Source organism: Ammospiza caudacuta, chromosome 2, assembly GCF_027887145.1.
Source record: "Ammospiza caudacuta isolate bAmmCau1 chromosome 2, bAmmCau1.pri, whole genome shotgun sequence".
NCBI lineage: Eukaryota > Metazoa > Chordata > Aves > Passeriformes > Passerellidae > Ammospiza > Ammospiza caudacuta.
Genome location: NC_080594.1, coordinates 38,131,573 through 38,147,715, shown reverse-complemented (window position 1 = coordinate 38,147,715; position 16,143 = coordinate 38,131,573). Strand labels below are relative to the sequence as shown.

The following is a 16,143-nucleotide window of genomic DNA, read 5'->3' as shown; positions in this document are numbered from 1 at the left end:
TGGAGAAAAATTGGCAAAACTATGAAGCAGCAATTCAGAACTATTTGCTGTCCTCACTTACTTCTCACAGCCAACTTCACTACTCTCACCTGTGTATTAGTCCATTCCATTTCAGGAAAAGGTCCCAGCTGAAGGCCTCTACCTGTGGGATTTTCTTCCTCCTGGCCTTTCTGGAAGTACATAGAGACATCTGCTCAGGACATGTTCCAAACTCAGATTTTTCATTGTCTTTGCATATGGTGTTTAGTTGCTTCCCAGGTTGGTTTTTTTGGGGTTTTTTTCATTTTTTTCCCCTGAAGCTGTAAATTGGTGTTAATACACACTGAATTGCCCAGAGGCTTTATAACAAAAAATTAATTGGAATTATATTATATTGTATTAAAAATGTGAGTTCATGTTATTGATTATTAATATCTTTGGATTAGCTATTTATCACTACAGGAAGAACAACCAAGTTACATATATTTTACAAGAATTAATATTGTACTACTGTATTTAGGTTGATTTTTAGTATGCAACATCTACCAATCTCTAGTAACTATTAGCAAATGAAGCAAGGCTACAGGGAATAAATAAACATTCTCTTGACAGTCCACCTCTTTCTAGCTAAAATTAGAAATAATCCTGTTGCTTCTAAATTTTAAAACCCACTCTAATTATCACTATGAATTTATGAAGTTTAACAGTAGGAGGTTATATATTTGCTTTTAATGAATGTCAGGTTTCCATTTTTTTTGTGAAACAAAAAACCTGTAATGAATTTGGTATCCCACATAGGCATGAGTCAATGCCATTGTAGAAAACACGAGTTCTTAACAAACAACAACAGCATGGAAGAGCCCTGACAGTAAGGAGAAACATAAGGCAAAGATCTCAGTTTTTGTAGCAAAACTACCATATCTGTAGCCATGCATCCAACAGCATTTTTACACAATGTTTAGTAAACAAGGGACTGAAAAGCATTTTTACAAAGGCCATATTCATTACAATGCTTATGTAATGCTGATCCTCACTTTTACTAGGTTACTTGAGAGACTTTTTGTTTCTATTTTAATAAATAATACAGCTTTTAAAAAGAATAAAAATCATACCTCAGTTTAGTTGTGAAAGGAAATAAAGATGAACTAATTCTAACACCCTCTGCCATGGGCAGGGACACCTTCCTCTAGACCAGGTTCCTCAAAGGCCCAAACCTGGACTGGAACACTTTCAGGAACAGGGCATCCACAGCTTCCCTGGGCAACCTGTGCCAGTGCCTCACCACTCTCACAATGAAGAATTTCTAATATCTAAACTTGCCCTCTGACAGTTTGAAGCCACTCCCCCTTGTTCTGTCACTACAAGCATTTGTAAAATGTCCCTCACCAGTCTTCTTGTAGACCCCCTTTGCATATAAACCCACTACTTTTTTTTTTTTTTTTTTTTAATAAAGGTAACACTTTCTCACTCTCACTTGCAAGATTAAATCTTTTTTAACATCAAGCATGAAACACAGCAAGTATAAAGCCACTAAGCCAAGTCATTCAGGGAAGTCACAAAGCTCTGTTGCTCTGAAGAATGGCTAATAATAGTCAAAAAGGTAGTCAAAGTGTCACACTTTTCAGTATATGGTCTAAGAAAAAGAACTTCTGGCTCTGCTTAAAAAGATTAATGCTGTAATACAAACAATATTTTTAAGAATTGAGACTTAAGTTGATGCTGTCAGTCTGCAGGCATTTAGCTGTGTCAGCTAGGAGCAGAGTCCTTTGAGACATGGGAAAGTACTGAGAATGGTTTCAGGCTTAAATTCCCTGAGTCACTTTGGAGGGTGCATTCCCACCTCAGTGAAGTGGGACGAACATACATCTGAATATCCAGTTGAGCTTACACAGAGAGAATTTTTACATTGAAAAAATCTAGAGTAATTTCTTTTACAGCATAAGTGGGCAGCTGGGGATTCCCTAACATAAGCACCAAGTCCACCAGGAACAACCACAAGGCATTTTCTGTAGTCCACTGGAGCTGATGCACCTTGACCACAACAAGTTTCTGTGTACATGTACTTGGTTCTGGAGACTTTTGAGAAGAAATGTGTAGTACCCTAAACACAGATAAAAGAAAGCCAATGCTTATTTACCAAGCAGTAAGCATGTCCCTGGACAGAGGAAACATCAAAATCAAAAATACAGAGTAAGAAACACCTCTGTTGAGATCATTAGCTAAGGAGGAGCCAAGAGTGAGGTTCTGCTGCAAAATGGCCTTCATTCAAGATACGAAGAATTGCCGTGTATGAGGACAAGAGTTGTAACTATTGTGCTGTAATCATTGATGATGAGACACCAGCAGAAGTGTATAATTCTGGGGTGTTTTTTTTTTTTTTTTTTTTAAGATAAGCACTGAAAAAGCCAAAGAAAATCTACAGAAGAGGAATGTCACACCCTAGGGAAGACTGAAAACAGGATATTACATAGGGATAGTGATCAGTTCTTTTCAACTGAGAGAAAAACCGGGGAAATCACTCCAAATTTGCTTCTATGAAAAAACCTTTAACTGCTAGGGTGCTGAAAAACTGAAGGTCTCCAGTCCTTTCCATATCCTACAGGCTTTTGCTCCATGGGAGGTTTATTCCCTAGTAATTCCAGAAATTTTAATTTGGAACAGGATGATTACTAACCAGCTAAAAGCAAAAAGCATATTCCTCTGTGCTAAGTTAAAATAAAATAAATACATACTTGCTTCCAAGGTAAAACTTTACAATGCCACTAGTGGATGTAGTTGGTGTAGAAATGTAAGCCTCTTCATAAAAAATATCTTTTGAAAAAACTCTACTCAAATGCCAGTAAGGAAGCATTTAAAACAGAATTCTTCATAACCATCAAATTGTGAGTTACAAAGGTGGCAACAATAAAGGTGAGAATGAGTTTCCCAAATAGAGCTGTCTTATGTCATCAGATGCATTAAGGTATTGTTTTCAGCTGCTTCTTCAAAAGAGAATGGGTTTCCTTCTGTCATTTCTGACAGCTATATGCACACTTCGGATTTCACAGGACATCTAAAATAGCACTATATGCCTATCTTAGACAAATTAATATCACCCCAAAAAGTCTTTTTTATTTAAAGGAAGACTTGTCTTAATTTTCAATTTTTGTTATTCACACAAGCTATTATTAAATGCAAATATATAGTTTAAAATTTTGGGGGCTTATTGCATAGAAAATCTAAATCTCTTGCTTTTTAACTAAAAATAAAAAAAAATAAATCAAGTTTCCTAAATGTTATGAACTACTATAAATCCAAAAATGCAAAATCCAATAAAAGTTTTATACAAGACCTAGAGCTGAACAAGTTTCAGTGTTGAAGTACACCAATTTTAGAAGGACTTAAATACTCTTATAGTCTGGAAAGCCTTGTTAATCTGCAGATTGGGAAGGATCAGTTTATTGCCGTGGAAAAAAAATTTTGCCTATTAAATACCAGGAAGTCCCACAGTCTAACAAATATTACCGTCATACAAGAACATCATGCAGCATTTTAAATAATGTCACTCACACCAATAAAAATGAGGAAAATCAAGTTTTCCATTTTAAAAAAATCTTCAAAAAGAGATATCACGAAAGTCTAAATAGTTCCTGCTAATCATATGTTGAGCGCATTGAAGTACTGCAATGTAAAGTAATAAAATATGAACATAGGGAGAAGAGATGTGCAAGGAAAACAGTGACAGTATTTCTAAATAAAGCCATGAAAAATTGTTGCACTCACAGGAACTTCAGTGTACTGAACAGTATCAGTGATCATGGTGCTAAGGTCAAATCTGTTCCTCACGCCAGTGATCTAACTACTATAGATGAATTCCACAGAATTGAGCACAAGGGGATGAACTTCCATGGTGAATAATTACTTTTAAACTAAAAAATTAATCTATGTCAGACAATGACAGAAAGGCAAGTTTCAATGAAAAGCTCAAAAATATATAGGAGGCTACAATTTTCTTCTAAAATTTGAGTCACTCTTTTTATCAATTTACAACAGAATAATGAACAGCTGATAGCATATTGGAGACAAGTCCAAAAATACTTTTAAAACAGGCTTGTGAATGAAATGAAAATTCAGGAGCAGCAGATGGGTTTAACTGCTGTTAAATGTGGAGTGGTTTCCAAGAACATGTTGTATGCAATAATAAATAGCCAGAGACAAAGTTTCCCCAGCAGTTTAAACCCTGAGCATACAAGCTAAGTGAGGGCTTTCAAGCTTTGGCTCACTGCAACATCTTTACATTTTACCCTTGTCTACAGCAGCAAAGATGCTTGTTATTAACAATGTGTGCCAGCAATGAGTGCAATTACAGCAGCACTGAGCACAGTTTCACAGGCAGGCAGGTTTAACATAGGCTTTCTGAAACAAGAATAGTTCTTGGCTCTGCTTGCAGGTTAATCACATTCAGCACCAGGGTATCCATTCTCACAGTGGATAATTATGCCAGTGTACCCAGTGCCTCAGTTTGTGCATACATTTTACATAATAAACATGTTAGAAATTGCCTCCCCTTCTAATTCTTGATCTGGATGTGGGCACTGGGATGACGTATTGCATCTAGGGCTTCTGCAGTCATGGTTTCACTGCCTCCATGTCTCATGCCCTCTTGGATTTAAGCAAAAGTGAAGTCCCAAAGCTCCAGGAAAACAGGCAGCAACTTTTTGTTTGTACCTCAACCAGTTGTGGTTTCATCTCCTAATCCATCAAAAAGTGGTTTTATTATGTGACAGCTATGATTAGGTTAAAGCTTCTACACACGCTACCACGTATTCTTAGACTTGACTGACACAAACACTTGTGACACAGAATGAAACTGGAACTTCTAAACTCAAAGTGATGCACAGAGGCACAGACAGAGAAGGGTTCAAAAGAATGAGTGCAACTGGCAGAGGATAGAAATCCACATCAGGATCAAACCCAGAAAAAAAAATCACTGCTGCTGCCTCCTGTTAATCCAATTGCTTCTGTAATAACAAAAGATTTATGAGGAACTGTGGAAAAGAGCATCACTGGATTCAAGGAAGCCTCTGGAGTTCAGAGCAGACCTACACTATAATACAGGTGTGTTCCTGCTTAGATGCACCAAGGATGATTCTGATTAGCTACTCTGTAATACCAGAATCTGCTTGATACTGTCTTGGATGAACTGGAGGGAAATGATTATTAGGGAAACAAATGATAGAAAAGAAAGATGAGGAACCAAATGAAAGAACCGTATTAGAAAAGAGGAGAGATGTCAGGCCTTCATGTGCATTACCAAGTATAAACTTGTACTGTTGCTAACCTACTACTTTTCACTGCTGCTCTAGAAAATCATGATTTCTATACTTTCATTGCAGAAACCATCTTTTTTCCAACTAATTCTCTCCATAGAAAAACATAAGATTTGGCTATGGCAAAACCACTTCTCTCTAATCCTAGTACTATACTTCATTAATGAAATGGATAAAATTAAATCAGTCCACTGATGCTCACGTGGCATTCAGGGTCTACTTGTTTCCCAGGGATCTTCTAAGAGCTTTTTTTATCCCTTGTCTGATACCTACTGAGAGACTTAGAAATGAAATTGCTCTATTGTCCGGGAAATTCAGCCATTAAAGTAACAATCCCCAAAGCATGCCTTTCTTTCCAATCCAAATATTAATGGTCAGAAAACATCACATGTGTAAGCTAACACCCTTTTGGTCACTCTAACAAGTATCCTTACTAGAGGTTGTTTGGAGATTTCCAGAGCCATGGCTTCTGTCCAACACATCTCAACTGAAACATCCTCACTGTTGCTGTCAGATGGATGCAAACACAGTTGTTTTGTGTGCTCCCTGTTCAAGCTGCACCCTGTTCTGGTTGCTTGGACATGCTGCAGCCCTACTACTTCTGGAAATGGCTGAACTGCCCAAAAAAAAGGAGGCTGAGGAACATACTCAAAAGCCTGGACCCTCATCATCCTCACTGTTAGATGTTATACGTTACATGAAGTCCTTGCTGTTCTGTGTAATTCCAGCTAGCTCCTTCCAGGAAAAAACTGCTCTAGGGGCTAGACTCACGTAGTGCAGACATGAGCAAGCACCTTCTTTTCCACAGTGTAGACACAGCTGCTTTCTCGTATCAGAGGTGCACAATACTATTACTCAAAGTACAAGTACCCAGGAATTCAAATTATATCAATGATGTACTGTAGTAAACCCCTCAGGTTTAGCCAGGGCCCCTTGGGGAATAGAATGCTGACACAGCGGCAAAGAAGTTTCCTGTCTCCAGGGACATCCGCCTTGTACCTTATCCCTATAGCCATGTAAGGCAATATCGTGTTAACCCAACTATTGGTTAATTATGGTCACTCTAACACATTTGCCATTGGTCAGGATTGGATCTGGGCCAAGGGTATAAAAGTAGCATACTGTACCCCTACTAACTTGGAAGAAGAAGTGCTGAGACCCTTCATGGAACCCCTACAATAAAGCCATCCTCGTGGAACAGCCAGCCTCTTCTCCTTCTCTTCTCTCTACCGTCTGCTGGAGCCTTAGGCCAAGGGAAAAAGCTACCTAGCAAGCAAAGCTGAAATCAAGAGCTGCCTAATCACTAAGAGCTGAATATTCCCTGCTTGCTAGGGCTGTCCCGCGGCCTCGGCCTGAGAGCGAGCTGGCCTCTGGCACTCAGTACCCCTGGGAGCTGAGCTCTGGAGCTGTAATAGCTTGCACAGGATAAGACCAAGTAAGGCTCATTAAATGTACTTTCCCCATTTGAGAGTGCCGAGTGATTTTAGGGGTGGTTGCTGGCAATGCAAACACATGGGTTCACAGGTTTCTCTTAATCAGAGCTATCAGCAACAGCCACTTCACTGGAGGCACACTGGAATTTGAAAGTGGTGACGACGGAACACCACTGCTGATTGATTTTGCAATAATCATTCTGAAGGGGTTTTGTCCATTGTTTTGACCAGCCATTTAGACAGGGAATTATGGGGATAAGAGACTACATGATTAGAACTAATCTTCATTGAAAAGTACTTAAAACACACGCTCAGTAAACTATGGTCTGTTCTCAGCTATTACTCAGCCATTTGTACTATTACCACAGAAATTTATCATATATATGACCTCCTCTTTCACAGAAACATTTTCTGATATAGGCTAACTATCAAGCACAAACATATGGGATTGTAGGGCTTTTTTTTTGCCCTAAAATGGCAAACAAATAAAGGCCTTTGTTGTAATCTTATTGCAAGGGTTCCATACTGTTATCTCCTTATCACAAAAGCTTCATACCTTCTTGGTGTTTCTTGGAGGGCAGTTCCTCAGAGCACTGACTCTTTCTTCTTCACAAAGCAGCCACTGACTCCAGCTCCCGTCCCAACCAGCCACCCCACTCTTTTATAGCACTCTTCTTCTCATTGCTTACAGCTGTGGCCTGTTAAAGTCAGGCCTGTTCCTAATCTTTGATAATTGGCCCAGCTGCAACTCCTTAGGGGTAAGATTACTTTCTACACTATCTTAATTTTCTTATATTCTATCCTCCTACAGGCCTGGATTTTTTCTGGAGAGCCTTTTTTTTTTTTTCCTAACAACCATCATGAGCCTCTTTTGCATACTATAACTTGGTATGGTCTGCAAGACTTCAATCACTGATACTGAAGCAAGTTCAATGTGTTTTGCACCTTCTCTCATGGGTTGTTCACTCTAAAATGACCTTCATTTTATTATATTTTTTCTGTAACATTTCGCAAATTATTGTAACATCTAACTCTTATCTGTTGCAGATACCTTTTCCAAAATTGGTAATGAGTGTTAAATATGTGCCACTGCCAAATGTAGTAATTTTCTGGTGTCTTACCTTGTATCTGCTCTGGCAGCCTCTGTGCATGTCTCCTTCGAGACCAGACTGGTTATTAAATTCCAGTTATTAGGAAACAAATTTAGGCTCAGGACACATTTTTTTTTCTAAAGCTTTGTCAGTTGCATGAATGATTTTGTCTACAAACATGCAGCTCTCTTACAAATTTATATGCAGTTTGTGAGTCATACATTTCAGAAACAACAAAAAGGTTTTATTTGGGAAAAAGTGAGGATTTCCAAAAGCATCAGTTTGTGGTCAGTACTAGCTTAAATTGATTTCCCAGGAATAGGGGCATGAGATATTTGCACCCACAATCTAAAGTCTTCTTTATTACAGCCAACTGTTGAGTCCTTATCACCTGTACTTCCAAAGCCTTCTGCAGACTTCATTGAGCAGAATAAGAGGATTAAAAGAAATTTAGCATTTCAATTATAGAGATAATAAGTGAAATAAGTGACTAATTCTCTCAGCTTTCCAAACTCTGCAGTAAGACTAAAACTTTAATGTTCCTCTGTTGCTCTCCCCTCAAAGAAACCATGCGCATTGAGACACAGGTGTCAGCATGGATCCACCAGTACCCCCAAAAAGCAAATATATCATAGAACAGAACTAGTTCAGCTTTGACCCAGCAGCCCACTTTGTTTCAGAGAGCATCTGGTAACAGCTTTCTAACCTTTCTTGGTCCTACTGCCTGTGAGGATACCACAGATGTGCTTCCTGGTGGAAGATTTTGCTTGTCCTGCACAACTTAAATAATAATAATAAAAGAAAATATGTCAGGGTGGAAAAAGCATTAATGTAATGCTTTTCTAAAGTATCTATTGATATATCAAGCTCATAAAATTTATCTGGCACAAATTTTGACTGAAATATGTTTCCCTTCTTTTTGTTCTTACAAAGCTAACTTTGCTTGCTCTGATAGTCCTTAGGAAAAGGATAATTTACTGAAATGTGTGAATGGGAGACTGATTGGCCTTCACATGTCTCCTGATGCCTCTGGAGACTGTAACCATACTCATCAGCTGAGATGATGGTGTTTATGACATTTTAGTGCCAGAGAAACCTGTCTGGCCCTCAGCTGTCAGTGGAGAATGTCATGGGTTTCCTACAGGTATGGCGACATATTGACCACAGACATACTGGTGGATGTATGGGATGACACTTAAAATGCTGATAAATGTCTGTGTCTTGGCAGGTTTGTTATCCCTGGAGGATATTTTTCCAACCTCCATGCTGCTTCCTCCATTTTTAGGGGTCATATTGATGAGGAAAAAGATGTCTCATATTTTCAATTAGTAAAAGAAATAAATTTTCCTTAGTACCATTACAAGGGTCTTCCCATGTGCTGATCATCCAGCTAGTTCAACACTTGTTTACTGTGGGGATTGCTAACTAAACTGCTCTTCAGAGACCCCTCTCCCTGTTCAGCTTTTCCACATTGATGTGTCCAGGCCTCTATAACTGCAATAAGTGCAGCACTGAATCCTGTCACTACCACTAGTAAATTTACTATCCAGTATTCAAGGCCACCAGTGAAAACAACTATTTTTGGCAATGTAATAGTGTGTGTGCCATGTCCAACTTCATAACTGACCCATTTACTTCCAGTTCAATAGTGTATTTATCTCTAAATGAACTGCTGCTCATTGTTCCTGTGAGAATAAATCTGAGCAACACGCATTGTGGTTCTTGCCAACTTTTGCAAAGTGATATAATCCATCCTCCTTCTCACATCTTTCCTTTAGTGACACCCAGTGGGTTGGCTTCTGTTAACCATGCTTCTCAAACTCCACATGCTTTTTGCTGCAGTCTGAGTTGCGATACTGTACACAGCTCTTTTCCCCTACAGTGTGAAGGATCTCAATTAGGACATAATTGTCCACCCACTACTCTGAGTCTGAATCTGGTTCTTCCTTTTGTTTATCAACTTCTTACATCTTTCCTTTCAGAGTTCTTAGCGATGTTCCTGAGCTTTGTTTACTCTCCCAGTCACAAGAGCAGTGTTGGGATGTGACTTGGGCATGCTCAATCCCTCCTCCACTATTTTGTGCCACAGGAAAGCTGAGCAGGCTTGATGTGCTCTTGGAAGAGCTCCAGCTGAATGACTGGCAGAAAACAAAGGCGGGATGTCCGTGGCACAGAAGACAGAGTCAGCGCGTGTTTGTGGCGCACGCTGAGGATCGGCCCCGCGGGCAGCACAGCAGAGCACACCCGCCTCTCTGTGGGCACAGAGCCAACAGGATCTCCCACCAGAGACTCAACCCCCAGAAACATCACTCACAGCTTCCACAGCCTTTTGTATCTCCAACTAAAGCCATTGTTCATATTCCATGCTTATGGAGCACAGAGCACTCCGCATCCTTCTTTGCTTCAGTTTTATAGTCTTTTTGGCTGGGACAAATAAAACTATCAAAGGTGTCAAGGATTTCAACCCAGCAATCGTTAGAAAAGGATCTGCATTTTACTGGCATTCCCAGCTTGCCAAACCAGAGTGGTGTCACTTTTGTTATCCTCCACCTTCCTGGAGAATTCTAGGCTTGGTGAGGCAGGCTTTGAAGTTTTTCACTCTCCTGCTCTGTGTATTTTCTGTTCCTTCTCTGAATCCTGTTCAGCAATCCCTTTGCTCTGACAGCACTTGCAAGAGGACTCTTTTATGCCTGATTTCATCTAGCTGGGAAACCTGATGTCACCTCCCCTGACCCAGAGACTGTGTCTTACTGACACGAGCACAAAGGTATCCACTGATTATACCAGAGAGGACTAATCTAAAAAAGGTTTGTCATTAGGCTTATTGCAAATATAACCCAACCTGATTTTAAAGTTTAATTTCAAACCTGTTTTTCTGAAAAAAAAATTCAGAAAATTAACTACAAACAAAAGGAAAGTAATTATGATGAAAGACATCTGGGGATTATAACTGTGCTGTATTTTCAAGTGCCTTCAGGGGCATAAATATACATTTTTGCTTTTGTGCTATATCCAAGGAAATAAAAATACCAGTTCACAATTGTGTTGGCAGGAAATCTCTGCTCTTTTTAATTTTGGCAGGATGCTAAGTATTAGAGGCTAAATATTATTTGACCTCATGACTCACAGGAAAACAATGTGTACTTAAAGCACAGAAATAATTGCTCTACTTCAGTATGTCCAGCTTTCCTATATTTAAAGTCAATTCACCATCTGAAGACATTTCCTAATTGAATTGTTCTAACATTTAGTCCCACACCCCCAATGACAACAGGATAGAATTTTTCTGAGGTTTCTTGTTTCATATTTCTCTGCTCTTTAGATGGGTTCTTAGTGAGTTAATACATCTGCTTCATGTACTCACAGCTCTTCAACACAGTCAATGCTAATTTCTCTCCTTAGGTTTATATCTTGGGGACTTTAGAAACCTGTAAATCTTTCTATTATTCTGTATGTCTGCTCAGAATATATTTATACACACATTATATTTATGCTATTATGTATAATGTCTCTTTTGACTTTACATAGCAGTTCAGGCAAGAATATGGTCATATTCAGTAGATGAAAGGATATGTATTTATTTGTATAGTAAAAGTTTTAGACCTTCAGTTCTTTCTGTAAAGTATTATTCCTCTTTCTTAGCCACCACCCTGAAGAATTATGTCACCGAAAATAAAGCTAAAGGCAAGCACAGGGAAAAAAAAATAATAAGCTGTAATTTTGAAAAGTACTTTACATAATACTTGTAAAGCTCACTACCAGGAACATGCCATTAACAGAATCTCATGATAGTCATAAAAATGAATAGTACCCTTTAATGCCTTCACTATCCAGACATGTTTCACAAGGATATAATATGTGGTGGGGTTTTTAATCACAAAACTTCCCCTTATTCATTCTGCCTAAAAAAAAAAAAAAAAAAAAAAAAAAGAAGGAGGAGGAAAGGAGGAAATTTCTTACAGCTGTTGGTCTCTCCCCACATCAGCAGTTAACACCTCCTTCCCCTGATCATCAGGCCACCTTGCTCTGTAAGACAGTGATGGCTGATGGGGACATTTGGGAAAAACTGAACATGGGTGAGGCAGGTGAAGGAAAGGAAGAGACTGAGAGTGTTCCATGGCAAAGCCTCCTGAAAATGGTATTCCCTCAGGTGATATTGTAGGGTCTCACCTGACAGTTACTCCAGGTCAGGACATCATGGGAACAGTTCTGCTACATCACCAGACCCCTGCACCCTCGGTAATCCTTGATGGACAGGCAAACAATGTCTAACCTTGAAAAAAACTTCATGGGTGAAATTAGCTCAGCAGTGTTAAGTGTTAGCATCAGAGTGCAATGTGTAATCAAATGTTTGATACTAGTGAGCTCGCTCCAAAAAAATGGATGCCAATTTCATCTTACTCCCTCTTAAGACTCATGGCTGCAGGGTGTCTGTCACAATCACAGCTAAAGTTGAACAGTGATAGATCACATTTATGACAAGGTTCAGGCATTATGTTTTTAACAGGAATACTTATCAGACTGGACAGAAATTAAAAATCTCCTCTATGTTTTAACACTTGGCTAGAGAAGCAGCAAAAATAAATCACTTTTAGGATGATATCTGTGGCCTGATTAACATCTTCCTGACCAGCAAGTCCTAAAACACTCTGACCAGAATAATGCGTCCTCCTATTTTACACAAACATACACACACAGTGCACACAGGCAACAGAGTTAAGGTTGCCATGGGAACTTTACCTCCAGATTTTTTGGGTTTGTATAATCAAAATAACACAAGTACAATGTTGTAATGATTCAGTTTTGCCTTGTAATTAATTATGTTCACATTATCTTTTGGCGGGAACTCTATCTGATGGGTACAGCCCAATGTGATAATTTTATTCAAAATATCCAGTTGTTGGTTGTCTAAGCAGGGGATATTTTAAACTTGAGTCACTGCACAGAAATGGCTACAGTGTAGCACAGAAAACACTGCATCAGTGTTAAACCAGGTGGTTCAGCTGCGGGTAAGGTAACCTCCATGGCAGCAATAAACTCAGCACAAGCTCTGCCATAGGTTGATGCTGAGGCGTGGAAAGAAGCAGAACACTTTCGAGACCTGATTCCTCCCCTCCAGCTGTTGTCATCACCCCACATATAGTTATTAATCCACTATGGGGACCACCAGCAGTCCCCAGCCTTGCTCACCAGGGTTCCCCTCAAACTCACTGTTTCTTGGTTCATCTCTTCTGCTATGCTCTTTCAGGTCAAGTCCTAACTTCTCCTGGCTGTTCTGAAAATTTGAGTTAGCTCTGAGCATAGGAATACACTCAGACTCCTCACTCTAAACTTAGGCTCTGGGTTTTCAGAGGAGCTGACCTACAAACCTCATTGATATTAACAACTGAAAGTGTGCAGCAAGCAGCCTTCATCAACAAGCCATCCTGATGAGGGCTTTTCTCTTACAGAAGTTGCATGAAGTTATCAGAAAAGAAGAATGGTTGTTGGAGCCCTTTGCCTTTTCAGTAAAGGGACAGTCAACCTTCTGTGCTCTCAACCTTTAGAGCAAGACATCCCATTTGAATAAGCAGCAGCCTTTCCTCCCCATTTGAACATGATGCTTTCTCGAGAGACCTGGACCTTGCCATAGGCTATTTGCACAGCAGAGGATACTCACACAGTATGGTGAGATCATTATTGATCTAACTGCAGTCATGGGCCACTGCTGGCCCCCAAGAACATGAGCTTCAAAGCCTGCATTTGATATACACATACAGAGACTGCTGTCAGTGCTGAAGGTATGGAAAATGGGCTTTCTGAAGAGCCACCTCACTTATTGGAGGGGAAAGGAACTAAAAACATTCACTTCAAAGGAACTAAAAATATTCAAAGAACTAAAAACAATTCAAGTTTTTGGCACCATAATTAAATGAGACCCTACCATATATCTGTCCATGTTGAGAAAGGAGTTCAGTTAAAATATTCAGTATAAGTCTCCTTCCTAAAGGAATAGTAGTTAATATATGTTAAAATATAATTGTATAATTGGAACTCAACTGTTTGGGTTATGTAAAAGGTGCTGTAGGCGTATCAGCTTAGACAGAGGTAATTAGATCTTGTATATTAACATTTTTCCCTAAAGGGATAATCAGAAATACTTTGAGTAGTGGAGATGCTCAAGTCGAGAAGCTTGGTGGGAAAAGGTACCTCCTTCAGCCCTCTGTTTGCTTTGTTCCTGCCTTTGTCACTGCCTGGACTGAAAGAATACTTCTGCATTAGAGTACTTGCTTAATACAATCCCAAATGGGTGCCCACACAATGGCAATACTGCTGCAGCTTTTGGTGAAATCAGCATAAAACTGAATCACCTGCAAACATCAATTGTGCTGCCAAAATAGGACTAGGTAGTGGCATTAAATAATGCAATATGCCTGCAGATTTAGTAATGGATCATGCACTGAAGCCACAGAAGAAGCCTGTGACAGGGCCAGGAATAGAAGAAATCAGAACTCTATTGTCTCCTTGAATCAAGGGTTAACATTTTATGCAGATGAGAGTAAACAGCCACACACCACTGCTTAGCTCAGTCAGCCTGAAGGATACAATAACAACAAATATGGTTTTACTCACAGGAGGCTGAATGACAATCAATGGCACTACAGCTTTGGAGTATCCAATTGAAGCCCTTGAAAAATCAAGTGGGTGCACAGGAAGATAGGCTACTATGCCATCACAGGATGAAGACAGGACGATGTTATGAATTTCTTGAATTTTCAACTACAGTGTTGAAAAGTTTTCAAGAAAAAAGGAGCTTTTTATTTTGAAAACAGAACACCACATCTTTAGAAAGTGGAACAGCAGAGCACAAATTGAAACTGGTTTTGGTTTTTAGAATTTTTCTTTTCAAGATAAAAGAAGAAATGTACAGTTCCAAGATAAAAGAAGAAATGTGCAGTTCCTCGAGCCAGGAACAAAACAGCCAAACAAACCACCCACACACAAAGACTACTCCAGGTATTTTCTAATTTCATTGCTGTTATCCATGCTTGTCTTTCATATATACAAGAAAAACATTCCAGGAAAGAAATTACAAGATGAAAACCCAGACTTAAAGCTTCTCATTGACAAGTTGTAATCAAACTTTGGAATCCAACAAAAATCTCAACTGAAACCAAGAGAAGGTTAATCCAAACTAAAGACATTTCCCCATTTTTGTATTTCTTCCTTCATGCCTGCTGAAGACCTCCAAATCACTACTCTGTACTACTCATATGAGGCTTTCAGAAGAGTTTGAAGAACAGTACAGATATCTTGTTTCTAGGTAAACCAAAGCCTCTCTTGGTACCTGAAGGGTTTTGGCTTTGTCCCTGAAGTCTCAAAAGACCAGGACTTTTAGATTGAAATAGCTGGGTAACCTAAACAGAGATCTCTCTTGAATGCTTATCTGCATTGATATAAGAAGCAAGAAGGAAAGAATTGTCACCAAGACCCATGGGACAAGCTCCCAGTTCTTCCCTTATTTTGACCCACACAATGTATATGACAGAGATGGGCATTTCCAGAGGCATTCCCAGTACAAATATCAAACAGCTTGATATAATTTTTCCCTAAGCCCAGTGACTAGAAGTTCTCAATAGATTTCCAAAGGATTTTTTAAAATGCAGATATTTAGAACAAAAAAATATATAGCAAGTTACAGAGCTCCTTAAAATAATTCGGAGCTTTTTCCACTTGCCAAAGTACATCTGTTCTGAAGTGTGTTTTCCATTGTGGGATTGCACCTGAAGCTGACCCGTGCAGACAGCAGCTGAGCACAACAGTGCACTTTGAAGCAGGGAATAGCAGCAAGTCAATGTGACTCTAAGCAGTCTGCACCCTCCTTAGGGGTCAAGCGCTAGCTCAGAGCAAGCTGCTAAATGGTTGTTTGTACGATCTCTGCAGGCAAGCAGAGAGGGGTATCTACAGCCAAAGAGGGGATGAAAACAGCTGTAGTTGATAGCAAACACTGCCAGAAGGTCACCACCACCTGGAGGCTGGTTGTTTCAAACCAAAAAGCTGTCGATCTCAGGCGTCTCTGATCATATTTAGAGCATTTAATTATAGTTCATATTTTTAGCATTAGAGAAAACACATCGAGAAAAACAAAGTGCTTTGCTCTTCTTTTGGGATCTCACCTGTTAAACCATAAATATGAACCTATAAGGTCTTTTTCTTTTGGGAATGGCACTGCAACTTTAAACATCATTATATAATCCTGTGTCGGGAATAGAATTATTCTAGTTGCACACCACAGGTTCAAGCACACTGTTATAAACAGGAGAAATTCACTTCATTTTAAAAAGTTCACAC

At 39.3% G+C, this 16,143-nt stretch overlaps 1 protein-coding gene across 4 annotated transcripts in view; it reads right to left on the bottom strand.

Annotated features, from left to right (window-relative positions):
- The window catches only part of LOC131571971 (disks large homolog 2), a 620,230-nt gene that overhangs the window by 591,452 nt on the left and 12,635 nt on the right, over positions 1-16,143 (bottom strand). For all 4 annotated transcript variants that reach the window (XM_058824787.1, XM_058824783.1, XM_058824784.1 and 1 more), the window contains exon 2: positions 90-170. In XM_058824787.1, the coding sequence (XP_058680770.1) occupies positions 90-170 (81 nt within the window). The remainder of the gene's footprint in view (positions 1-89; positions 171-16,143) is intronic.